The sequence below is a fragment of the Sphaeramia orbicularis genome, chromosome 7, assembly GCF_902148855.1.
Source record: "Sphaeramia orbicularis chromosome 7, fSphaOr1.1, whole genome shotgun sequence".
NCBI classification, from domain to species: domain Eukaryota; kingdom Metazoa; phylum Chordata; class Actinopteri; order Kurtiformes; family Apogonidae; genus Sphaeramia; species Sphaeramia orbicularis.
Window position 1 is genome coordinate 20,634,667 of NC_043963.1, and position 26,663 is coordinate 20,661,329.

The following is a 26,663-nucleotide window of genomic DNA, read 5'->3' on the forward strand; positions in this document are numbered from 1 at the left end:
TTCTTTAGACATTTTCTGGTTGTTCATATTTGTTCAGGTTATTCACATTTTATTATTAAAGGATAGTTTGTTATTGTAAACATTTTCATAATTTAATGTTTTTTGCACTAAAACAAAGAGAAAAAAATGGTGTTGTCATTATTTATAGGTTATTATGATATTATTTTTGAGTTTGATGTCTTAACTTGCACTTTACAAATTCGGCCGGATTGGAACCTTTGGGTGGGCCGGTTTTGGCCCCCGGGCCGCATGTTTGACACATGTGATTTATAGGCTATTCTGCTATTATTTTACTGGTCCGGCCCACTGGAGATCAAATTGGGCTGAATGTGGCCCCTGAAGGGAAGTGAGTTTGACACCTCTGTATTAGCATCTTAATAATAAAACAAAATAAAATTAGAGAAAACCAATCCATCAAACATAGAAATAAACAAAATAGTAAACATTAAATGACATATCAGAGTACATGTAAATACTGTAAATATCACGGTTCAGTTTTTTTTTTTTTTTTTTTTTTCATTTAGGACTCTGTTTACCTGACTGAAATAAGTACATTATGTTAGTCAGCACTTCTGAAAAGTTTAATCTAAGGCCCTGCGTATTCTTCATCTCCATGGGCCTGATCAGCTGATGTAAGCAAGAGGCCAGTTTGCGCATTTTAACACCTTCCATGTATTTTTATTTATTTATTTATTTATTTATTTATTTTTTGCTTGGTCACGACAGACAAAAGCCAGGATTCATATGAAGTGTGTGAATTCAGTGACTGCTACATTCATCCACGACCCAAACAGATGGGTCGACCTAATGATTTATTGATGAGGGGCCTGCGCGTAATACACACACACACACGCACACGCACGAAAAAACAAAGCGCCTCTTTTCCATTTTTTACTCACCCCGACAATGACAGTGTCGTCTGCCTGGAATTTGGGCACAAACTGGTCCCCGCGTAAAATCTCCGACTGGTTCAAGGGACGGAAGCGACACAGCACTTTTATATTGCACTCCGAAGGGACGTCGGCCATTGCGCAGATTCAGGAGGAAGGATGCTGCTGTCGGCTCTGAAGGAAGATGCTGCTGAGGATGGATGGATAGATGGATGGATGGATGGAGGGGGGACCAGACGCGGATACGGGCCCGATCTCAGCGACAAAAACACGGAGCTGACCAAACGTCGTCCTTCTGGACTCTGAGGATGACACTTGGAGATTTGATCCGAAATTCTAAGAGAGGGATGCGCTTTATTTATGCGCAGCCGGATGGGGTTTTCTTGTCGCAGTGAGACGCAGGATAAATTAGATATTAAGCTTTAAAATGCTCCCCTACATCATTAAAAACACAGACTCTGCTGGTTTCTCCTGGTCGTCTCCTTTACCGCTGCTTTTCGTGGCCCTGCTCGGCTTTGCGGAGGTTGATGTGAAAGTGTTGGCCGGCTGAAGGTGAGATGCTGCTAGAAGGGCAGTGAGGTAAAAGCTGCTGATCATCGGCCCGCCTCGGTCACAGCTGCGCCCTCTATCGGTGGGTGGAGGAAGGGCGTGGTCCGCATCCTCCTCTCTTAAAGTGGTACCCACCACGTCACCGGCTCAACACCCTCACACGCACGCGGAAACAGGCGTCACATCCGAGAACTTCATCACCCTGAGAAAAGATGTAAACATGAAAACCCAGACAGTGATGAAGAATGAACTGTGGTTATTTATCCCAACCTCACAAAACCCACAATATCACATAACAATGATATATATTGAATTACCCTCAATCAAAAACAGTACACATCTTTAATGTCATAATTTGTTACTTTTTCTTAGATAAATGGAAAAATATAGTTTCCAGTTTCCATAAAACCACCACCATCACCTCCTAAAGTCCACACAACTGCACAATAATATAATATATTGAATTACTCTACATTAAAAACAGTACACTTCTTTAATTATTATCTAGAAAATTGCAGCTGGACTGTGAAAATATCATATTCACTTCATAAAATCCACAATATTAGATAAAGAATGGAATTACTCTAAATCAAAAACAGTACACATCTTTAATGTTAGTGTGGGTGGAGGAAGGGCGTGGTCCGCATCCTCCTCTCTTAAAGTGGTACCCACCACGTCACCAGCTCAACATCCTCACACGCACGTGGAAACAGGCGTCACATCTGAGAACTTCATCACCCTGAGAAAAGATGTAAACATGAAAACCCAGACAGTGGTGAAGAATGGACTGTGGTTATTTATCCCAAACTCACAAAAACCACAGTATCACATAATGATATATTGCCCTCAGTCAAAAACAGTACACATCTCTAATGTTAATGTCATAATTTGTTACCTTTTCTAAGATAAATGGAAAAATATAGTTTCCAGTTTCCATAAAACCACCACCATCACCTCCTAAAGTCCACACTACTGCATAATAATATAATATACTGAATTACTCTACATTAAAAACAGTACATTTTTTAAATTATTATCTAGAAAATCGCAACGGGACTGTAAAAATATCAAATTTGCATTAATTTATGGTGAAAATATCATATTTACTTCTCAATTTCAACACTATTACCTCATAAAATCCACATTACATAAATGGAATTACTCTAAATCAAAACAGTACACATCTTTAAGGTTTGAGAGGGTGGAGGAAGGGCATGGTCCACATCCTCCTCTCTTAACGTGGTACCCACCATGTCATCGGCTCAACACCCTCACACGCACGCGGAAACAGGTGTCACATCCGAGAACTTCATCACCCTGAGAAAAGATGTAAACACGAAAACCCAGACAGTGATGAAGAATGAACTGTGGTTATTTATAAAAACTGTCCAACCTTAAATTACCCTCAGTCAAAAACAGTACTCATCTCTAATGGTAGATGTCATAATTTGTTACATTTTCTAAAATATATGGAAAATTGTTATTGCTAGTTTCCAGTTTCCATAAAATCACAACCATCACCTCATGAAGTCCACAATATTGCATAATAGGATATACTGAATCACTCTACATTAAAAACAGTACACATCTATCTAGAAATCTATCTAGAAAAAACTGTTAAAATATCAAATTTGGATTAATTTATGGTGAAAATATATTCACTTCATAAAATCCACATAAAATCTAAAACAGTAGACATCTTTAATGTTAGAGTGGGTGGAGGAAGGGCGTGGTCCGCATCCTCCTCTCTTAACATGGTACCCACCACGTCACCGGCTCAACATCCTCACACGTACGCGGAAACAGGCGTCACATCCGAGAACTTCATCACCCTGAGAAAAGATGTAAACATGAAAACCCAGACAGTGATGAAGAATGGACTGTGGTTATTTATCAGAACTGTCCAACCTCACAAAACCCACAATATCACATAACGATCATATATATTGAATTACCCTCAATCAAAAACAGTACACATCTTTAATGTTAATGTCATAATTTGTTACATTTTCTAAAATAAATGGAAAAATGTAGCTTCCAGTTTCCATAAAACCACCACCATCACCTCATAAAGTCCAAAATATTGCATAATAATTTGATATATTGAATTACTCTACATTAAGAACAGTACACATCTTTAATCCTTCCTGTCAAAATATCTAGAAAATCCCAACTGGACTGTGAAAATATCACATTTGTGTAAGTTATGTGGAAAATGTTACATTTACTTTCCACTCCCAACACTATCAGCTCTTAAAATCCACAATATTACACAGAAGAATGGACTTGCTCTAAATCAAACACAGTACACACCTCTAATTTTTGCTTTCAAAATATCTAGAATTGTACTGTGATGATATCAATTTTGGTGAAATTAAAGAGAAAATGTTATGGTTAGTTTCTAATTTCCATAATCAACATCATTATTCTTCCTAAATTATAGATATTTCTAATGGACTTCATTTAATATGATACAGTACTGTACTGTACAAAAGGCCAATATTAGATTTGTTGGTTTATTAAAGTTCTAATGACCACATGTGCATTGCTCAGTCTCTGTATTAAGATCCAGTCCTAGATGTATGTGAAGTATATGTATGTATGTATGTAAGTATGTAAGTAAGTTTCAGGAAAAAAAACAGCATCTATAAACCAAAGTGGTTCAGAGAATATGAGATTTATTGTATTAATTTTCTGATGTTTTATTTCAGGTTTCATTCAACGCATCATTCAACACTATTAGAACCCATTTAGTTCAGCTTTTTAATAATGATAAATATTTATGTGTATTTTAACCTTGCAAAAACAACAAAACTAAAGATAAAATAAAACGTTTGCACAGTACTGTATTAGGCCATAAAACCCACGAATATAGCTTCATCTCAGGTGCAGTACACATTAAATAACATTAATATTAAGGTAAAAGATGAACATTTGGGCTAAAATATGCTGCTGTGTCAAGTATTATGTGATCAGTGTTTACTGAGGTGAACTACTCTCCACTGCTTTCTTTAAAGACAGACAGAGGACCCCATTACGTGAAAACAGAGAAGACTATTGATCACAAGATGAGTTTCAGCCTCACGTACCTTGATGGAGCATTAGTGTATGACGAGGCAAGATGATGCAGCACAATGATGAGAATGAAGATGAGCATTTACTGAGAAAGCCCTCCAGGATTCCAGATTAGTCATTAATGCTGAATTCTGGGCCAATACACACACTATAATATACAGAACATGTACAGTTCTCTACATTGTATTCCAGGTAAATAAATAAAATGGCCAAATTTCATTGTCTTTGACAGTCAGCAGCTTCTCTATTTAACCCATAAAGACCCTGTGCTACTTTTGCGTCACTTCCCAAATGTTTTTTTCTCCGTATTTAACCTTTCTTAAGTGATTTATTATCATTTATAGTAATATTATCTTCTTTATTTTGCATTTTTTTCAGTGTAAATCATATATTTCCTTATGTGTAATTTTCCGATCATGCAGATGTTCATAAAACCTCAGAGTAAAGTTGAGGGTTATTATGTCAGAAAAAAGGACTTTTTCTGCAAAATCTATGATTAACTGAACGTAAAACAAGTGTGTCCATCCACTGTCATTGATCCAACTCCATGGGTTTTACTGGTGAATCAATGTTGCAGAAGGTGACAGTGTTTCCACGGTAACTACGGAGCCTCTGAACGTCCAAATGGGTCATATCTGATGACCATGAAAAGATGAATAACTGTATTTTACACCAATTATTTACATGTATTGATAAGATTAGTGGATCAGCAAGTATTAAACATTTACATCGGTAGGTGATTTTGTTAGATAGTGGATGTTTGGGTCTTTATGAGTTCATTCATCCTGGCTGGATAAGGAAAAAAACTTTCAGCAAATTTAGGACATTTAAAAGCACTGAACAAAAAGGGTTTTCAGAGGTATCAGTCTATATTATTGTTATTCTGCTGACAGGAAGCTAAAGGATAGACTGCTGTGTGGAGAAGGGGTCTGATTAAATAAATTATACTTCCTCCCACTTCTTTTCGAATGTGTGAATGAAGTCATAAGATATTCCTTTATTAGTCCCACAAGGAAAAATATCCAGATTTACAACAGCAAAGTCATACTTTTCATTGATACGTATATATTTTTTCATGTTTTCTTGCAATCTGTTTTATTTCTAAAGACCAAGTAGGATTACTTTTGTTGTCTTGCATATTCAAAATAAACTAAACTGAACTGAACTGATACTTAACTCATAAAGACCCAGTGTTACTTTTTGAATTTTTCTCTCTATTTAACCTTTCTCAAGTTATTTATCACCATTTATTGTAATATTATCCTCTGTATTTTGCGTTTTTTCAATGAAAATCAGGTATTTTCCCATATTTAATTCACAGATCATGTAGATGTTCATAAAAGCTGAGATTAAAGTTGATTGTTGTAACATCAGACACCGAGAAAATGAAGAAAACATGACTTTTTCAACAAAAAATATCATTAACTGAGCATAAACCAAGTGTTTCCATCCACTGTCATTGATCCTACTCAGTTGGTTTTACTGGTGGATCAATGTTGTAGAAGACAACGGTGTTTCCACGGTAACTATGGAGGCTCTGAATGTCCAAATGGGTCATATCTGATGACCGTGAAAAGATGACAAAGTGTGTTTTACAGCAATTATTTATTGACAGGATTAGTGGATCAACATGTATTAAACAGTTCAGATCAGTAGATGTATTAGTCGGCGGTGGCTGTTTGGGTCTTTATGGGTTAATATTCACACTTTTAAGAATCCATGGTACCGCTGTTACTGCAGTATTTATACAGTATTTAGCCCACAGAGATCTAAACCATCACCACTAACCAAAATGGACCAAATACTGATCTAAAATGTTTAATAGCTATTGAACCCCTAATCCTATCATTTTATCAAATACTTTGTACTAATCCAGTTAAAATGCACTTTCTCAGCTTTTCAGAGGAATCACATATGACCCATTTGAATGTTCAGAGGCTCCATAGTGAACGTGGAAACACAGTCATCTTCTACAACACAGATTCACCAGTAAAACCCACTAAGTAGGATCAATGACAGTGGATGGAGACACTCGGTTTATGCTCAGTTAATGATATTTTTTGTTGAAAAAGTCATATTTTCTTCATTTTTCTCAGTTTCTGATATTATGACAATCAACTTTAATCTGAGCATTTATCAACATTACATGATCAGTGAATTAAATATGGCAAAATACCTGATTTTCATTGAAAAAACACAAAATACAAAGGATAATATTACAATTAATGGTGATAAATAACTTCAGAAACATTAAATAAAGAGAAAAATTAGATGCTTGTTTTTATATTCAGTAACAGATGTATTTTGCTGAAAAAGTCACTTTTATCTTCAGTTTCTGTGTTTCAGAGTAACCACCTTTGAATTTGCTCTGAGCTTTTGTAAATATTTACATTATCAGTAAAATGAATATAGGAAATTTCTGATTGAAAATGTGAAGGATTATATTGTAAAAATAGGTAGGGTAAATGTAGAGAAAAATGCATTCAATTCATGGAGGTTAATGTTTTTTCACTTTAATATCAAAGACTTGATCAATTTTTTGACTGTGACTTCTATATTTTTATTTTTTCTCATGTTTTATTTTCCCATATCCTTTAACTTTGGAGAATCTTAAACTTAAATATAACTTTTTTGAGGATAAATGAATGAATAAATGATTAAGGAAATCTCTAAAACAGAAAAATTGCATTAAAAATGTTTTTTTTTTACCCTGACAAATTTTTTTTTTTTTACCATACTTTAAAATGCATTGTTTTCCTTCTCAATTTTTTTTTTTTTTTTTTTTTTTTACCTATATCTAACATTTACTAAGCTAATGCCCTTTATCTAAACATTAACATGCTGTTTTTCAGTGGCAGGATGAAAACTGTCTTCATACAGAGCCTCTAGATGCCCAAACACAACATGGGACATTAATGGAAATCAGTGGAGCTCCATTTTATCAGGCATTCTAAAGCATATGGATAGGATTAGTGGTTCAACATTTTAGAACATTTGCTATTTTTAGCTGCGGGCTGTGATCTCGGTATTCAAAGTTAAATAGGCTGAGGCTGGTTTTCTCGATCAGTTTTGAGGAGGCAGGCGTTGCAGCAGATACTGTACACTCTACCTCATCAGCATGTGCACCGATCAGCCATGACATGATGAAAACGGACAGGCCAAGTGGTAATAATGTTGATTATCTCATTCCAGTGGGACCTGTCAGTGGGTTGGATATACAGTCGCAGAAAAAATTATTAGACCACCCTTGTTTTCTTCAATTTCTTGTTCATTTTAATGCCTGGTACAACTAAAGGTACATTTGTTTGGACAAATATAATAAGAACAAAAATAGCTCATAAGAGTTTAATTTCAGAGCTGATATCTATCCATTTTCCATGGTTTTCTAGATAACCAAAATCACTTCAGTTCTTACATCAATATCCATGGCATTGTACTGACAAAAACAGTGCTTTTAGGCATTCCATGTTTTCTTTTCTGTCTGTTTTAGTCACATGACGCACACAAGAGTTAGTACTTGATTGCATAACCATTGTTTTTGATGACTTTTGATAGTCTAATAATTTTTTTCTGCAACTGTAGAATTCTTTAAAAAAAAAAAAAACAAAAACGAATAATATGAACCATGCACCACCTAAAATTTCTTTTCTGTTCTGACTAATTTCTAACTGGGGGCTGCAAAGTTCGCAATAACTGGTTCCTAATTTCAATCTAAATTGTCGGGCTGGAACAGGTGGAACTGAACAGAATAACGTTACTGTCTTTGCAACTTGGAAAGATTTAAACACAATACAGCGAACAAGTTTAAGGCAACATAACTTAAGACCTACCATATTAAATTTAATACCTTTTGAAGACTTAAAAGGTATTAAAAGCAGATTTGTACATTAAAGACTTTTAGGTTTTTCAAGACCCCGCTGGAACCCTGCAACCATTATTTAAAAATGTGTGTTTAAGGAAACTTCTGATATCCGCATCATTAACCTTATTCAGGACAGAAATTCACAAGCCGAACATTTTCTGTAAATAGTTTAATATTAAATAAAAAAAAGACTCCCATATAAAAAAAGAAAGCTACAGTCCACAATTTAATCGTCTTTTTAAACATAAGTATTGAAAGCAAGGGGTAGAATGAGAAAAATACTTAATTACAATTCCCAGAAAAATTCACAATTCATTGTTTTCTCTTCTCTTTCTCTAACAATATAAAATCAAAATAAAACACATTAACTGTACATATGTACAAATCTCAAAGTGTAGAAATTGCATAATTGCTTTCTTTTTCACTTTTCTTTATTTTTCTTTATTTTTTTTACTTTTTAAATACAGCTAGAGATGCCAGTACTGCTGGGGTGGGGCAGTGTAGGGAGGAGAGCAGAGACAGTGATATGAGGAGACAGAGGAAGGATTTTACTTCAAATCCACAGTAACAAACGGACTCAACAGATCCACATAAAACATTGCCGCTCTCTGCTTTAAGTTTTCCAGCCATTCGTTCAACCAATCAAAGGACATAATGTACTGTCAAACAGTGTTTTTGCGAGGACGCTTATCAAAATTCAGTTCCTTGTTCAGACATTAATCTCACGGCTGGGGAAGGGGACAGTTTGGGTTGGTGCTCAGTACATCGATAAGGTAATTCAATAACCTCCATAACATCACAGCTACACACAATCTTCACTGCATAAATGACAAAGCATGTGAACACGGGTAATCATAGTGTAACAAATGATGTGTAGTGGTGCAAAAGGCGTCTCCAAATTATTCCAAATTTTCTCACAAGTCTCAAGAATTGGGCGTTTTCAACTGTTCGTGATGCTTCTGATGATTCACAGAAAACAGCTGTTATTAGTTTTTAAATTATTAGTGAAAACCACCAACAGGAGTCATGATTAAAAGTTTTCTTGTTGTAAACTGGCAAACAGCTGCTGCTCAAATTAACCACATCCTCTCCTTTGCTCATCTTATATTAAGGTGATTTTAAACTGGAAAAAAAAAAACAAAAAAAAAAAAACTCAAGTCTGTTCCTTTTAATAATCTTTCAGCACGTTCTGAAAACCTTAGACACGTTTCGTTGAAATACAACCACAGCGTCTCTGCTAACAGCCCTTAAGCCAGTGTTTCTCAAACTGTGGGGCAGGCCCCCAAGGGCAAAGGCTTGCCGGGGGGGCATGGGATCACTCCTGGTATGCAATGTTTCGGTTTTTGCACAGTTTGTACAGTTTATACTTCAATGTTCTGAGATGTGCAATATAAATGAGCTCATTGAAGCCACTGATATTGTTAAAATGCTCATCTTTGTTACCAAAATTAGTTTATTGATCTAAAAAAAGTAATTTTATTGTCATAGTTGTAAGATAACTGCACATTTCCTATTTTTTATTTGGAAAAATACTGTCTCAGGGAGCAGTCTTGTTGAGTTTATTTGTATTATTCAAGCAAAAATCTAAGTTATTTTTAATTTGCAAACAAATTATTCAAAGAAAAGCAAAAAGTATTGTTATGATATTGATGTTTCTTTCAATAAAACTTATAACTGCACCACTGTTACAAAGTTGTTGGGGTTGAGGGGGGCCTGGAGATTTTTTGTCCTCCAAAAGGGGCCCAACAGAAAAAGATTGAGAACCACTGGGTTAAGCTAACAGAGGGTCTCGTTTCACTACATTGAAAATAAATTCAACTAAACCACGATCGCAGTGAGGGGCTCAGCAATAGCACTGTTCTCCAACACACACACAAAACACGTAAAAAGACACACACATCAGCACACACATACACACACACACACACATACACACACACACAGACAAGCTTTCAACAGAGAGCATCGTTCAAGTAGATGGGCTTTATCCTGACTCACAGTAACACACTGATGAGAAGAAAACAGTACTCTTGTTTTTGTTTTCTTATTATTCTAACACCAACCATAATCAACAGATCTCTGATCACAAAGTCAAGCAACCATTATTTTGTGAACTAGACCTAAGTGAAAACAGTATCCACGAAATTTCTCTTCAATTTTTTTTCTTTTTTTTTTTTATAAATAAATTTCTCAGGCTAGATCTCTCTCCTATGTGTTTTTTTCCATAGTGGTTGCCAAAACAATGGTCGGCAAGACAACGGTATATTAGTGCAGTTGCATTAAAAAAAAAAAAAGTGGTGATGACGGAGGGGAAAGAGAGGCGACTGGATGCCTTTGATTGGTGATCAGCTCTGACTGACGGCTCCTTCAACCAATCACTGCCTCTGGGACCTGGCGCCTCGCCGTCTCCTGCCTCGCACCGATCTCTCAGGCTTCAGCAGGGCTGTCTGAAGGAAAGGGAAGAACAGTTCAATCACTGCAGTCATATTATTCAATATTATTCCTTTGTTACCTCCAACAACAAGCCCATACTATTACTATCATATATGACTGAGTGGTATTACACAAAAACTACATCTATTTTCATGTGCCAAGGACAAACCCCTTAGATTTCTGGATAGATCCATAAAATGAGAAAGGGCTAGAATTATTTTTCACTTTCTTTAAACTTATAATGTAACAGTTACAGTATGTGTGTAACTGCCCTCTACAGGTCAAAACCTGGCTTTTACAACTGAATTTTCCTATCATCTGATATGTTGACAGGTGACATAAATGATGGCAGCTTGTTTCACCATCAAATCACCTCCTCTTGGCCCTGTTTCCAACCCCATGCTAAATCTAATTTCCTCTCAGACCTCTTGAATTATAATATGTTAACAGCTTGTTATAGATTTTCTGCCCACTGATGTCAAAAGTATCACCTACCACAGCTTTAGCAGTTAAGAACTAAACATCTTTCTGGAGTCAGACCATTTGTTTGATCTAAACTATGGACAAATTCTCTGCTTGTGTAATGGCCCCTGAATATTCTCTAATAACAGCTGCTGTTATGCAAGACTGGTATTGAAGGACTCAGACGTTCCAGCGATACAGAATGAGAAGAAATCAACAGCCAGAGCTGCTGACACTTAAACCAATATATCTGCGTCACTGAGGTGTTATGTTCTTACCGTAGCCTTGGTTTCCTCTAGCGCTGCAGCATCCATGTCTCTGAAATCTTCCAACACATTCTGTAACCTGACAAACAGATAAGATCCACATTAGCATTTATAACCTATTTATATGCAGTGGATTACAGTTTTTGATGTCAACTCCCCTATGCATCATGTCTAAATAAATGAACCAGACAACTTACGTTTGTTTCCTTTTCCTTCCTCTCCTGGCTCCCCCTGCAGTTCCTGCTTGATCCTTAAGACATAAAACCAGAAATTATATTACACCAACAGCATTAATTAATAGGAATCTGCTGATCTGATATTGTATCACGAACAGTCTGGTATCAACAACATACTATAAAGTGGGACAACAGCAGTCACGTATTAATAACAGTCCTGAAAGTTAGTGGGAGCTGCACACAGCATGTCAACAGCGTAGAGGCTATTGAGGTTCACTGACCCAAAAAACAAAACCACAGAATGCATTATATGCAAAAACAGTGCTTCAAGGGATTAAACAGTTAAACAGTTCAACACAACCAGTTTAGTGATAATGCTCTTTATCTCAGGTTTGGGATCTATTCAGTTACACTGCATTACATTTACATTGGGAATATAATTTTTTTTGTACTTAGGTTTAAACTTTTCCACCAAGTGACATTGTATTGACACAGTTTTGTTTCTAACGATTATAGTAACAATTCACTTATGGAAGGACATCATCCCACAACAGATAATCAAGAATTTGTTTTGAGGAGAAAGCGTTTAAGATATTGCCATATTTGATTATTTTAGAGTTTCTCTATGATGTAGATGGCATGACAAAAATGATTTACAAACAAACCAATTATTTTATTATACTGTTTTAGATCATTTGAAAGGGGCAATCAAAACTGTCTAAAAACAATCAGTGTCAAGTATAGGGAGATGTAGCACATGTGCCAAATGTATATGCATAAAACATATTTATGTGTTAGAAAGCATAAACCTTGGTTATGACCTTCAGATATGAAACCAGCCTATGTCAAAACAAAAAATCATAAAAAATACTGTGATAGACCTGTTTGGTCATACTGTCCAGTACTGCTTTACTACTTTGTTCAAAATAGCACGATCATTTACATCAATTATCAATGCCCTCTAAATGTCATCTTCTTATCATAGAATAATGCACTATCCATATTTCATTGTCTGTCAAAATCTGTCTCAAGGCAATGTGGAAGTCCCACTGTGTGATGCAGTGAAAAAAACGTTTCTATAACTTTTGAACAGAGGAAACACCAAGAAGCACTCACCCTTCTCTGTTCAGCGGACAGCAGCGTCCCCGCAGACTCCTCATTGAGCCCACTGCAGCCATCCCCTGGACTAAGGTATCCCACCTGGGACCGATGCCCCTGCCTGTCCACCCCAGTCTCCACATAAGGGCACACTACTGCAGACGTCCCTGTGCAGTCTGTCTTGGCCTCCTCCAAGTATATGGGTGGCAGAGGAGGATCTGGGTGCGTATGTCCCTCCACCATAACTGGTTTCCTTTGTAATGGTGACACAGATCCATCCTCAGTGGGTTTGGGTGTCCCCTGAGCTGGGGAATGTGCTGCTGCTTCCAGGCTGAGACGAGATAAGTCAGGGTTGCGAAGGGAACATGCCCGCCGTGGACTGAGGGAGACCGGGGCACTTGCCTGAGGCAGAGTTGGGATTGGGGTGGACGGGGTGGGGTTCTCCACAGGGAAAGAAACCGGTGGTAAGGCACAGAAGGGTGAGGTGGGGTCAGATGGCCCCAAGTGGGCCCCGTCTTCCTGCTCTTTAGCACTGACTTGGAGAAAAGAGGTATAAATCGTGTCCATGAAAGAGGTGTAAGGGTCGATGACAGACCTGCCCTCTGAACTGCGCTGAGGGGGCGGTGCAGGTTCAGGGGCAGGAGCTGGAGTGGGAACAGGACTGGGGATCACTTCTGGACTGATCTGCCTTGCTGGAATGTCTTCCTGTGGGGCAGGGCTTTGTGTTTCTTGCAAAGACAGTGGCTTCTCTCCTTCTGAAGGTGGGGCAATGCTGAGCTGAAAGGGGGAAAAAAACAAAAAACAATCAAAGATCACTTTTCACAAAATAACTGAAACTGTGCAACATCCATTAAAATAATATTTGAGGTATAGTGAGGTGACAGAAAAACATTTATTATTTCCTCTTATGACCCATTGTTTATTTAATTGTGTTGCAAACCACAATTTTTATGGCATTTTTTCATTTGGGTAACATTTTGTACTGCTCCACTTGTCACAGAGATTTATATACCATATTTTAGGCCAGTATATCTTTTGTTCACAATGATAGTTGAAAGGTTTACCTTTCAATTATTTTATTATTGTACTACTTTTTAATATTTTAAAAACTGTTACATGTCTAAGTCAAACCCTTCATAACATTTCTAAATACGACTATAGTCAAATATGAGTAATGACCTTTTATTTAAGTATACTATTAAAATTTAATATGAAACAAGAGTTCAATCTATTTAAACAATTTGTTTAATTTATAAAATATGTAGTATATTATGGTGTGTACCATTTTCTGGATATATGACCATCATCAGGATAAAAGATTTACTTCATATAATACAGTGTTATGTAAAACAATCATACATCAAATGACTATAGATTATTAAACATCAGAGGAATTCAATTCCCCATTAAAGCTGTAGTCTCCGTGTTCTATAAAACTGTCACTTACTTGTATGTTGTTGAGCAGGTTGATGGCTCCATCTGGGCCCTGCAGCAGGGGCATGCCCAAAGTAGAGGTCTGGACTGGGGGCAAGAGGATTGAACTTGCTCCGATTCCTACCATGTTATGGAGGCCTGCAATGCCAGAGAGATCTCCTACAAAGGTACATACATAGGTACATTGATTTAACAGCTTCAGCTACAGAGTTCCTGCAGTTTTTCAGTGTACAATGTAGGCATTTATAGTTAAACATTCAATATTTCCCGTTACTGATAAAAAATAAAGAAGTAGGCATTATTAAAATGTTTCCTAAATTTCTGCTGTAAACAGTGGGTGGAAGGCTGGACACTCACCTAAAACAGCAGGATTAAGCAAAGTGGGCAGTAACTGTTGTAATATAGGGTTGTCTTTGCCTTGGAGTGAAAGAGGAATGAGTGTGTCAACACCAGCATCAGTAGGTACCTGCAAAGAACAGAAGACAGGGTGTCAGAATAAAGGTATGAAAGACAGAAGCCAATACAAATACTGAGGCCTCAGGTCTCATTTGTAGTTTTTACAAGAATAGTGGTGGAAAGTTAAACAGAATAGCAAATTTGTCATGTTAAGATACTCGCAATACTGTTACCAGTAAGTGTATTTATGACTCTATATCAGTAAAATGCAGGTATAATGTTAGTTGACTGCTGCTCCATGATTGTGGAGGTGGTGTTAAAAACAGACTTCAGCTGAGTTGAACAGAAATTAGAAAAATGAGGTTTGGAGAAAGAACAGGAATTCAGGATAAAATAAAAACCGCATACACTATTATGTTATAACTACAGGAGCTACACAATAAGTCATATCAGTATTTGATTCAACTTAGAATCAATGACTGTTCAGTGATTGCACTGTTCTGAGTCACAGGAGGAACAACCAGCAAGATGAGCAACCAGCAACATTGCAAGGTCACGATAACAGAAAACTGCAAAGCAAACATCACATGCCTGTCTTGAATCCAAATTCAAGTTCTGTATTTTATTGTATCCAGTAAAAATATAAGCACAGTACATTCGTATACATCAATGGCTCAACAGTCAGATACTTTTACTGAGAATAATAACACAAAGTATGTTGAACATAATTAAAAATAGTTATGGGAAACCAGCACTAGGGACAAAAATGAAGTTTAGTGAACAAGATGTAAGGTCTTTAAAGGAACATAAGAAGAAATTAAAGGAGAGAGCTATGGGAACTGAGAAGCCTACCTGAGGTTGGTTATGATGGGTTTGCTGTGCGGGAGCTAACTGAGGGTGGGGATGCGGGTGGAGCTCTGCAGAGCTCAGGGCAGCAGTGAGTAGGGCAGGGCTGAGAGACAGGAAGGCTGCAGGGGGAGGAAGAGCGGCAGGAAGAAGCAGAGACTGCAGGGCCTGGATAGAGCCCTCAGCTGTTGTAGGAATTGGGAGAAGACCCTGGGGGACCTCCAGGAGCCCTGGCCCAGGTAGGGCTGATGGATCTAGGAGCCCAGAGGGTTTATCCAGGGTGAGGCTCTCCAGTGTGGTTGGTATCTGCTGTGGCTGCTGCAGAGGAACTTCCAAGCTGACCTGGCCCAGCCCAGATAGAGGTAACAAAGTGCCCTGCTGCTGCCCAAGCAGCAAAGAAGCCATGAGCAGGGCCTGTAGTCCAGGTTTCTCTGTGAGTCCTAAGTCACTGTCTTGTGCTGCAGTAGAGGCTGAAGCTGTAGGAGGTGGAAGTGGATTCAACAGGCCCAAAAGGTTCAAAGGCAGCTCCCCTTGGACTCCATTTAACAAGGGCAGCAAGGGAAACAGTGGATTATTGTTCATCTGTTGTTGCTTCTGTTGTTGATCCTGGTTTGGATTTTGTGTCTCTTGTTGTATTAGCAACTGCTGTTGCTGCTCTGACTGTTGTTCTGCAAGATTTTGCAGCATTTGTGGTGTAGCATTAGTAGGGGTTATTTGTGCATGCTGCCCACCCAACCATAAGCCTCCCAAGGGCAGTGAAGCCAGGACTGCAGGGTCCAGGAGGGAAGGTAGACCTCCTGTGGATGAAAGCAGCTGAAGGAGCTGCTCTTGGTTCATGAAGGGGAAGGCCTCAGCCAGGGGTAAGGAAGTGGTTGAGTCTGCCACAGCTGAAGGGGTTTGAGGACTGGAATTGTCCCCAGCTTGTGAGGAGATGGGGTGCCTTGGGCTGGTGGTTGATGTAGGTTTGGTCACTGTAGAAACCTTTGGGTCCAAACATACAGGCTCATCTGACACTGAAAAAAAAGAGATTAATTATTCACCTCATTAAGCTGAATTACACATCAGTAAACCACTTTAGTAACACAATATGTTTTCCGAATATTTAAGCTCCTAATTTATGTGCAACATTTGGAGAGGATAAATAATTGGTCTGTCAACAACTGTATCTCATTGCAAACTTTGGAAGTCAGATGAGTCACTCCAGCTGAGTATTTGTTAAAGTTTGTTGAACTGTGTCTACTTCAGTATGAGGAACCTATACAGAATGTGTGTGGCTGGAATGCTATTGTCTGATGTGCACAGGGCACAGTACGAACCATCATGTGGCCCATGCATGTAATTTTAACCAAGACAGAATGGACACATCAGAGGGATCACAAGTCACAGCAGGTAAAGATGATGGCTTTAAAAGACCATTGTAAAGTATTGGTTAAATATTACAACACATCAATTTAAAAAATATGTCCTCACCTGCAGTGTGATTCTCTTGGGATGACAACACAACATCAGTGGAATGATCGGAGGAGCTACCTTCCCCCTGTGCCTGGGGCACAGTGGAAGATGCTGCAAGCAGTGCCAGGACATGGTTGCTAAGATCGAGCGGCTTTGGGGAGGTGGATATTGCCATAGAAACACTGCTATGAGAATGACTCAGGTCCTCTGATGTTGATACGCTGTTACTGCTATTCTCAGGTGCCACAGTGCTGTGCGGTGAACATTCCTGCAGAGGAGCCTGGGAGAAAGAGTCTACTGAAGGAGCTGGTGACATTGGCCGAGATGGGCTGCTGCAGTGTAAAGCTAAATTGGAGTTGGATTGCACTGTAGAAGGAGAATGTCTCTGCTGAGGACTTGATTTAGTAGACTGTGGCTGTGATTGAGACTGCACCGATCTGAACTGAGAGGAATTGGGAGGGGGAGAAAGCTGTGGTGGTGCAGACACTACAGGATTAGTGTTACTGGTTCGGCATGGTGACCGAGTCTGTGGGTGCCTCATATTAGAATGAGAGGCGGGTGAAGAGGGTGACAGTCTGGGGCTTTGTTTATTAGTGTCTCCGCCTCCTTCAATTGACACTGAGGCAGAGGCATTCTGCGCATTCTGCACGCTGAGCAGGTGTAACAGTGCAGACAGGGGTTGAGTTGGAGGATCCAAGCCAAGAGGAGGGCCTATGGTCGTTGTCAGGCCTGTAGTGAAATCCAAAGCCTCACTTTGTCTCAGAGGCCTGGAGAGGTGTGCTGTCTGTCGGGGAGCTGGAAGCCTCGGCATCTGCCCGGGGAGCAGATGATGGTTTTCTAACATGACAGCATTCTGGTTCTGCACAGCTGAGGTAGAGGAGGAAGAACGTGGGGAGGAGGGGATGGATGGGGAGGATGAGGAGGAAAGGTTGATAATAGTGGTAGAAATGTCTCCTGGTGGTGTCTTCCTCGGCCCATTAGCCAGCTGCTGGGTGTCTCGTAACATGCTGAGAACTGTAGGAGATCGCCGTTGCCTCTTGCGGTGCGAAGCGCTGCGCTCCGCTGTGGGAGGCAGGTGGGGCAGAGAGGAAGCCAGAGACTGGGCTAGAGAGTGGGACGGGTGAAAGAGGATGGAGGAGGCCGCTGCAAGGGAAGGATGGGGAGGCCTAGTAGAAGCGATGGAGGAGGGAGGGTGGTTATTATGTAAAGTGCTGTTTGTTACCTTCGATGACTGCTGCTGTGCCTCTTTCAAAACTTCCAGAGGAGAGGCCAAGTTCACCGGGTTGCTGGCAGTATTTGAACTCTGTCCCTGGGTTATCTGGTTAGCCAGCTGAGCCTTGGCAGCTGCAGAGAGCAGGCTACTAGCAGGAAAAGAGGTTGGGTGTGGCAGCCTGCCCTGATGGCTGTGGTGGTGGTTCAGAAATGGCCCCCGAGGTAAACTTGAGGGCCCTGCTGAGTTTAACCCAAATCCTGCTGGGCTTGGGGTGGGCGTTGGACTCATGGGACTGTTTGAGGGCTTCTGGGAGAGAGCATGAGGGTTGTTACTGCTTTGGTTGGTCAGTAAAGTGGGGTTAGAAGGGATTAGGGGGTGGTGGTTATTAGTGCTGCTGTTGCCTGAGTTCTTAAACTGCTCCAAGATGTCCTCCAGTTTGTATTTGGGGAAGTGTGGGTTTGGGGTAGGGGAGCCACCAGGGAGAGGGGAGTGTGGAGAGGAAGAGGTGGATTTCCTCCTTCCCATCAGTCCTCCACCTTCTGCTGTTGCAGCCGAGCCTCCCCCTTGCTCGGAAAGAGACGAAGGAGAGGCTGACGGGTGACGGGATCGCTGGTGAGGAGACACACAGTTCACGTTGTGAACAGAGGGGGAGAGGGAGGGAGGCGGAGATAAGGGGGAGCCTCCCACAATGACGCCATGAGGATGATGAGTCTGTGCTCCTCTTCCTCCTCCTCCTCCAACTAGAGTCAAAGGAGAAGAAGGGGGAGGTGAGAGGGGCCCTAGCCGAGGAGAACCAGGCGTCTCCGGGGTTTTGGCTGTTCTTTGACAGGAGTTCTGAGGTGTGGGTGTATGAGGCGACCGCTGGGTAACGCTGTAAGCTGGGAATGATGCGCTGGAAGAAGAGGAGGCTGGGAGAGGAGGAGGATGGTGAAGTCTTCTTAAAGAATCAAGGGAATGATGGGAGTTGGTGCCTGTGTGAAGGATGGGAGAAGATCCATTGTGAGGGTAAACAAACTGGTGTGAAGATTTGGGACTGGTGCAGGGGTTTGAGTGGAGGTTGTTGTGGGGTCGAGATGGAACTGGATGGAGTTTGGGATGGTAAACACCACGGTCCTCTTCTTCCCTCTCCCCATGTACTCTCTTTGGATCGCGGTTGTCCACTCCAATGCTAAGCTCTGAAATTACACATAAAGAAGCTTTTAGTATAAAGCTGTTAACTTGGGTTTAAAGACAATGGTCCAATCAAGAGAAAATATCCACTGGGCGAAACTGGCTTGTTGATGCCAGAGGTCAAAGCAGAATGGCCAGACTGCTTTAAGCTGACGACAAGGCAGCAGGCAACAGCAACTCAAAAGACCACTTCTTACAACCAGGGTATGCAGAAGACCATCTCTGAACACAAAACATGTTGAACCTTTAAGCAGATACACTGCAGCAGCATACTTACTGACTGGCTCCTTTATAAAAAGGTACACCTGGTACAAGCAGGGTGTACCTAATAGAGTGACCAGAGAAAGTATGCTATCTATCATCGTTGCTAGGCTTCGTGCGCTTCCTACCATAAATGATAGCCTTCCAGCAGGCACAATAAAATATCAAATGTACTTCAAAGTAAGAGATCACTGAGAATCAACCTTGATTTTCATTTATAGCCCAACCAAATAAACTTTAATCTATCAATAAATAGTATAGGACAGAACACATTTTGTCACCCGAGTTTTATCTATACAGTCACTGTTAAAACTGGCAGTCATCCTCCGCACTTATTTTGTTATTAATCATTTGTCGTGACTCAAGACTGAGTGGGAGAACCATAGATGGTAAAATGCTCTCATTTATAGAAGTAAGGGAGGGGTATTCCTATCTCAGGCTCCAGTGCACCATCAAGCCAAATTTTTAAAATCCCTGAACAGAAAAATAATGAAAAAAAAGTTTAACATTTACCTGGGTGATGAAGGTTTGCGAAGGGCAGCTGTGAGGCCTGCATACTTCGACACAGAGCCGCCATTGCTACCACTTTCCTGCGGTGGTTACAAAGTTTGGTCATGTCCTGCTCAGCTTTGCCTAATGGTTGGCTGTACTGGTGCACCTTCACTCCCAAGGTGAAGTTGAAAACCTGCAGATTAAAACATGGAAGAGGATTAGACAGAATGTGTGACGAGACCAATCTGCGTAACGATCAGTGAAATCTAAGACAGTCAAGATTACCAATACAGGAATTTTACAATTTGGGTAGTTACATAATTTTTTAATCAGTCAGAAAATGAGCGCTTGGGGGAACAAAAGATTGTTTTGTGTTCAAATTTCTGGTTAAAATTTCAATTTCCTGGATATATTAAACATGCAGAAACCACTGAAGAAAAACACTGCTATTTATAGGTACTTGGGCATTCAAGAAAACCACTGACAACATTCAGAATTCCCAAATGTACTTTAGAAAAGTAAAGCTTATTTAAGTAGGGGTGCACAGAGATATCAATTGACATTGCTATTGGCAAATGAGATGGCACTGCACTCAGAGCAGTGGGTGATGTTTAGGACTAACTCACTTTATTGTCCCAAAAAGGAAATTCTGTCTCTGTATTTTACACATCCTAATATACACACTGTCCCTATTATTATTATCTGCTGTAATAGGTTAAGGTTGCTGCTTATATTTATATCACTACATTTGTGCTCATTCAACAATGAAATTACAAAGGACTGAAACACTTTAAATTGTTCACTTAATTTTCTATTGTGAAAGTCTCTTAATGTCATTGGCACTGCATTAGAAATAAATTAGAACTACTGAATAAACTAGAAGAATTTAAAATTAGTATTGACTGTTATCAGATTTTTAAATGTCAACATTGGTATCAGTCCAGAATGATTTAAGACATATTCTTAGATTCAATTAATATCTAATTTAACCTTAAGCAAATACCAAAATGTTATACTGCTTCCAGTGAGTTTAAGATTGTGTTTAAATGGAGAAAGATCCAGTAAAGCAACTATTAATATATGATTATGCATTTCATAAAGCTCAAATTTAAATAATAGATTCATCATGGGTGACTTTCAGAGTTCGCAAGGACAGGAAATATGGAATATTCCTTTTTCTCTGCAGCACCTGCCCTTACCACAACAAACAAACAACAAATGTCTTGCTTTACCTTGTGAAGGACAAGTGGACACTCCAGACCACATTTGCAAGTGCCATCAGTCAACAGATAGGTCTTGACCTCATCCAGAGAAGACAGCAAAGTGCCACTGGGACTACAGGAAGAAGCCAACACAAAATAGATAACCTGTGAGCCTGAATCTAACTAACTTTAACCGGTAGTAATACAAGAAAATCAGTCTGATAAGGTAAGAAACTGTGACACTAGCTCCTGTCTAGTGATTAAATCCCTTTAAGTATTCTCTTGAAGCCTGAAACTTACATATCCATTGCTTTGCTAGCTTGACGCAGTTCATGACTTAAATTACTACAGGTTATAAATACAGATTGAGTAGCTGTTACATGATATTATTGCACTAAGTGATGAGTTATGTTTCCATTCAACTGTGTTGGGGGTAGTTCCTGGCTGACACTCACACATCATGAGCAGTTTCATAATAAATGCCATATATATCACATTTTATTGTAGAGCTTGACCATGGTCATATTCTTCTAGGTGGCAAAAGGAGTATAGGACAAGGAACAATATTTTTAAAAAAGTAACTGACAGCTATATCCATTCAAACATGTTAGCAAATGGCACTTCAATTCCATGCCAGTAACCATCAAATACTTCTTCCTTTGCAAGTCCTTTCTAATAACAGGGGACCAACGCACCTGACATAGATCACCTGCCCGTCTTCCACTCGCCTCTGCCAGCCGATGGGGACATGTATTGCAGTGGTGTGGGCCCCATCCTTGTCCCCACTGACAGTCTCACTGCCTCCCATCATTTTGTTGCTAAGGCCTGCCAGCACCTTCGAAAATAACAGCAACAGCAAAGTATTAATACATGTATACCTGTTGTGCCAGTTTTATTTTTGGAAATCTTTAATTTTGTTGCTAATCCATTCAGGCAATAAAAGTTACATAAAAAGAACAATAATTTATTCCCTTCATTATCTTAACTTTATAATCTAATCCAGTTTTGAAGACATTTTAAGGCCTAAAGTTTGTATTATTGGATTTTGGAAAAAAGACGTGGAATAAAATCCTGTAACAGACTTGCAAATGTGAAGGTGAAGTGAACCGACTTACGTTTGCATTACCAACTCAAAAATGACTTTATGCTACATGCTGTAGCGTATTTGTACAAAACTGAACTCCATGGCTTTACCAAAAATGTATGATGGCTCAACTTAATGTCATTACTTTTCTATGCCTGTAAAATTAGCTTTTTCATATTTTGTGACAGTGGGAACCCTGTGTACAATGCAAAACATGAAAAATGAAAGTTACTTCTGACAAATTTATATAAGTTGGAAAAAAACTGTTCAGAATGATCAATAATCACTTCTTTTTCCTTAAGAACCTGGCAAATTGATTCATTCTGCAAATGTTAACTGTCTTTACTAAACCATGCAGCCCTACTAACCAGATAGAGAGAGAGACAAATCCTTGAGGTGGTCATATGAGGCATTATTAATCTGACTGGAGTATGATTGTGATTATTAGTTAAAAATTTTAGTCTACGTAAACACAGCTAATGATCTATTTAAAGCAACCTTAAAGCGTGAACCAAATTCACCTGATTACATAACGCCAAATGTTAACTTCAAACATCAAACATGATCAAAACATAGTTTAGGTACCATGCAGAAAGCAGCCTCAGCTTGAAGGAATCACTGATGAGTCACTGTTTTGTTGCAGACGTTATCTTTCAGCTGCCTGCTTCACGCATATAAAAGCTAATAATAATTCATAAATGTAACCTTATGCCAGGGCTCCTCCTACAGAATGTTTCTTCTGTGTTATGAAGTCATTGGGAGCTGGGTACAGACATGACAGAAGAACACTGTTTTTTTTTTAATGTCAAGGCATCATAAGTGATCTGCCTACCTTGTCATCTTTGGGAAGCCAGGATGTGTTTTGGCTAGGGTATCCACTGTCCACTGTACATGCTGGTGGGTTAGAAGCACACAGACTGCCAGTAAAACCTGACTTGCTGCCCAAACACCTGGGCTGTCCCCAGCTACTAGGCAGTCTCTCAACTCGGAAGAAGACTCCAGCAGTTTTGTTTGCTTAGTTCACATTAGAGCCAGAGCTTACATGAAGATGGAGAGCCTGCAAAGAGAGGTGGAGGTGGATTATGTAATCTGACAAGGAGACCAAGGATGAACAACACACAACAAGACCCGTTTTCAGCTAAATAATTCCCTAACATAATTACTTAGAAATCATTATATTACAAAAAGAATACAACTTCAGCGCAAGCAGACTGTACTTTTAAGTAGGAGGGTGTGTTTGGATAGGCCCGTGGTTAACTGCATGTTTAGGTTAGCTAGGATACACGCAGTTGCCTTCGCAATAAGCAACTAACCGGCAAACAATCAAACAAAAGGAGCGTAAAACATTATCTTGAAGGAAATCCCGTGGTGAAAATTAACATCGCTGCACGGAACATTAACTCACAAGCTCAGGGTTTTACATTACGTATCCACGGCAGGCTAACAGCTAAGCTAACGGCTAAGCTAGTTGGCTCCCCTAACGTTACTTTGTATTATGTTGTCGTGACAGCTGTCAGGCGCACAAAACACTCCGAAGCAAAACTCCTGCATCTTGTCCGGGATAAAAAAGAAACACTCTATGTACAAAACTACACCGCCATTACTATTTTCATAGATTTCACCACTAGCTTCCACTTACAAGCTGACAGTCTTCAGCCAGCGGTAATGTTAGTGGGACCTTTCGAGCTTTCTCCCCGTCCAGCTCTCCGTGTTGGCGAAGTTTTGGACTCTTCGCTTTTCAGGCTCGCGGGAGAATCAAGAGTTAGCTGGCTGGCTAACGAACTAGCCAGAGAGTGTTTTGCAGTGCTACTTTTAGAAATTACCGTAAGACAAAACAGCCTTTCATAAAACTCAAGCACTAGCGCGATTAATTAGCTCTGAGCGTTTATGCAACGTCTGCCAGTCCGATTTAAAAACAAAGGGCAATAACGCTTCATTTTACTGCGCCTGGGATCTCGGGGCTAACGCTAGGAGCTAAGCTAGCAGAGCGAACTGACTGAAATTTACTTGATTCTTGAGAGTCCCAACAAGACTGCAGGATGTCCAGCTCCAGGTGCAAAATAATCCAACTGCCGCTTTGGTCTCTGTTGTGATAAACCGTCTTGCGTTAAGATGTATGCAACCACCATAACGACCCAAGTAATCCCAAATTCACAGTTGCTCAGTGTTTTTTTTTTTCTTACGGATTCCGAGCAAAAAAATGGAGTTTTCTGCTGAGCATGCGCATTAGGTGCTCAGGGAGTATTGTACCCGACATGCACCGGGACCTTTGTAGTGCTCCCAGACAGACTGTGCGGATCCTTGATAGAGGACATGATAATGTGAGAATAATAACAGGCCCAGGATGCATGTCTGTCTGCAACCCGCTGCAATGAATCATATGCACCTGCCAGCCCTGCATGTACAAAGACTGCACAAGGAAAACAGTAAATCATGCACACTGTGATTTATATCTGTCTAATAAGAAGGTTGTGGTTTTATAATTTCTTTTCATGTAATAAATAAAGAAATTTTTGGCAGTTGAAAAAACCAACACCAGATCCAATGCCAAGCATGTCTAAATGAATAAATATAAATCCAGCTGCATATAAAATACAGAACAACTAAATACAAATAGGACCGAATTAAACTGAAAATGGAATAAGTGAATGAAAATGTAAGACAACAAACTCTAAACCTGATAAATCAATATTGAAGAGAGAAGAAAACAAAGAGGATTTGTAAAACATCAGCTAGTTTCAAATGTACGATAGAACAGAATAGAATAGAATAGAATAGGATAATTATTGTTTTATCACTTTTTATTATGTTGTGAGCAGTACTCATTGTGAGTCACATTGGCATAATAATTCCTGTTGCCATCATAAGGGTTGTTCATAATAATGGTAATACTGGCCACTTGGTCATTCTAATGCTAGTGATATGTGTACATATAATGAACTGCATGTACATGTTTTGCAGTAGCTTTCTGACAATACTAATATATTCATATTTATAAAATGAGTTAAATGTGTAGTTAGGTTATTCTGTTTAATTTTTTTGTTGTTGATAACTTTCATTTACTTTTTTAAAACTTATTGAGAAACCATTTTGCCAGAATGTACGGAAGAAGATTAGGGCCACTGGAAAAAAAAAAAAGTCCACATATTATTATTATTATTATTATTATTATTATTATTATGACAAAAAAGTTAGAATGCTACAGAAGAGGATTAGGACCACTGGGAAAAAAATTAAGGTCCAATTTATATTTTTATTATTATTATTATGAGAAAAAAGTCAGAATTCTGAGATTTAAGTCAGAATTCTGAGGAAAAAAAGGCAGAATTCTGACGTCTTTTTCATAATTCAGACTTTAATATCAGAATTCAGACTTTTTTCTCAGAATAATAATAATACATATATATTGGATCTTGATTTTTCTTTTATTTTTTTCCAGTGGCCCTATTCCTCTTCCGTAAGAATGTGACTAGCAAAACTGACTATTTATTTAGATATCTTATATTTGACTTTCAGTTGAATTCCTCTGTTTTTCCCCAGAAAAAAGGTATGAAGTATTTTTTTTTTAACTACATTTATTTTATATAACAGTGTATTTCTAATTTCTGGTAATGTGATTTATCTAGTTGTCTCACTGATTTGTATCACTCCCTCAAAGAATCAGAATCAGCTTTATTGGCCAAGTTTGTGCACACAAACAAGGAATTTGTAGAATCTGTAGAATAAATAGAATATGGAGTAAAAGTACAACAGCGTGTAGCAAAAAAAAAGAAAACTGAAAAAAATAGTGCTATATAAAAAAAAAAACAATACAGGATGGGGAAGCAAAATTTACAATGAACATTTAGTTGTTTTTTCTCAGCAGGCACTACGTCAATTGTTTTGAAACCAAACATATATTGATGTCATAATCATACCTAACACTATTATCCATACCTTTTCAGAAACTTTTGCCCATATGAGTAATCAGGAAAGCAAACGTCCATCAGTGTGTGATTTGCTGAATGCACTCGTCACACCAAAGGAGATTTCAAAAATAGTTGGAGTGTCCATAAAGACTGTTTATAATGGAAAGAAGAGAATGACTATGAGCAAAACTATTACGAGAAAGTCTGGAAGATACTATTAAAGAAGAATGGGAGAAGTTGTCACCCGAATATTTGAGGACCACTTGCACAAGTTTCAGGAAGCGTGCGAAGGCAGTTATTGAGGAAGAAGGAGGACACCTAGAATAAAAACATTTTCTATTATGTACATTTTCTTGTGGCAAATAAATTCTCATGACTTTCAATAAATTAATTG

At 39.0% G+C, this 26,663-nt stretch overlaps 2 protein-coding genes across 7 annotated transcripts in view; both read right to left on the reverse strand.

The window, feature by feature from the left end:
* LOC115421916 (kinesin heavy chain-like) overlaps positions 1-1,494 on the reverse strand; it is a 43,211-nt gene extending 41,717 nt beyond the window's left edge. The window contains exon 1 of the mRNA XM_030137922.1: positions 900-1,494. Within this exon, the coding sequence (XP_029993782.1) occupies positions 900-1,028 (129 nt within the window). The 5' untranslated portion in view covers positions 1,029-1,494. The remainder of the gene's footprint in view (positions 1-899) is intronic.
* An 8,995-nt stretch (positions 1,495-10,489) lies between these two features.
* On the reverse strand, positions 10,490-24,664 carry mbd6 (methyl-CpG binding domain protein 6). 6 transcript variants are annotated; one of them, XM_030139025.1, is made up of 13 exons: positions 24,369-24,664; positions 23,194-23,418; positions 21,973-22,112; positions 21,308-21,410; positions 20,097-20,268; positions 16,958-19,327; positions 15,494-16,500; positions 14,603-14,711; positions 14,259-14,404; positions 12,830-13,588; positions 11,735-11,787; positions 11,550-11,616; positions 10,490-10,819 (listed from the first exon to the last, which is right to left on the reverse strand). In XM_030139025.1, exons 3-13 carry the CDS (start codon positions 22,086-22,088, stop codon positions 10,811-10,813), a joined length of 4,911 nt encoding a protein of 1,636 aa, XP_029994885.1. In that variant the 5' UTR covers positions 22,089-22,112; positions 23,194-23,418; positions 24,369-24,664; the 3' UTR covers positions 10,490-10,810. The 6 variants fall into 6 exon arrangements, with proteins under 6 accessions (XP_029994885.1, XP_029994880.1, XP_029994881.1 ...); XM_030139020.1 differs by having other exon boundaries at positions 10,490-10,823; positions 24,369-24,663; XM_030139021.1 differs by having other exon boundaries at positions 10,490-10,823; positions 24,359-24,663.
* Positions 24,665-26,663: the final 1,999 nt, after the last annotated feature.

Bases quoted from the DNA above. Each gene is read 5' to 3' on its own strand.
- mbd6 (XM_030139020.1), bottom strand. From the start codon at position 22,088: ATGATGGGAGGCAGTGAGACTGTCAGTGGGGACAAGGATGGGGCCCAC. The intron at 14,405-14,602 runs GTGAGTGTCCAG...GTACCTTTGTAG, and splicing joins GCTTAATCCTGCTGTTTTAG to GAGATCTCTCTGGCATTGCA. The intron at 11,617-11,734 runs GTAAGTTGTCTG...TCTGTTTGTCAG, and splicing joins GGAAGGAAAAGGAAACAAAC to GTTACAGAATGTGTTGGAAG.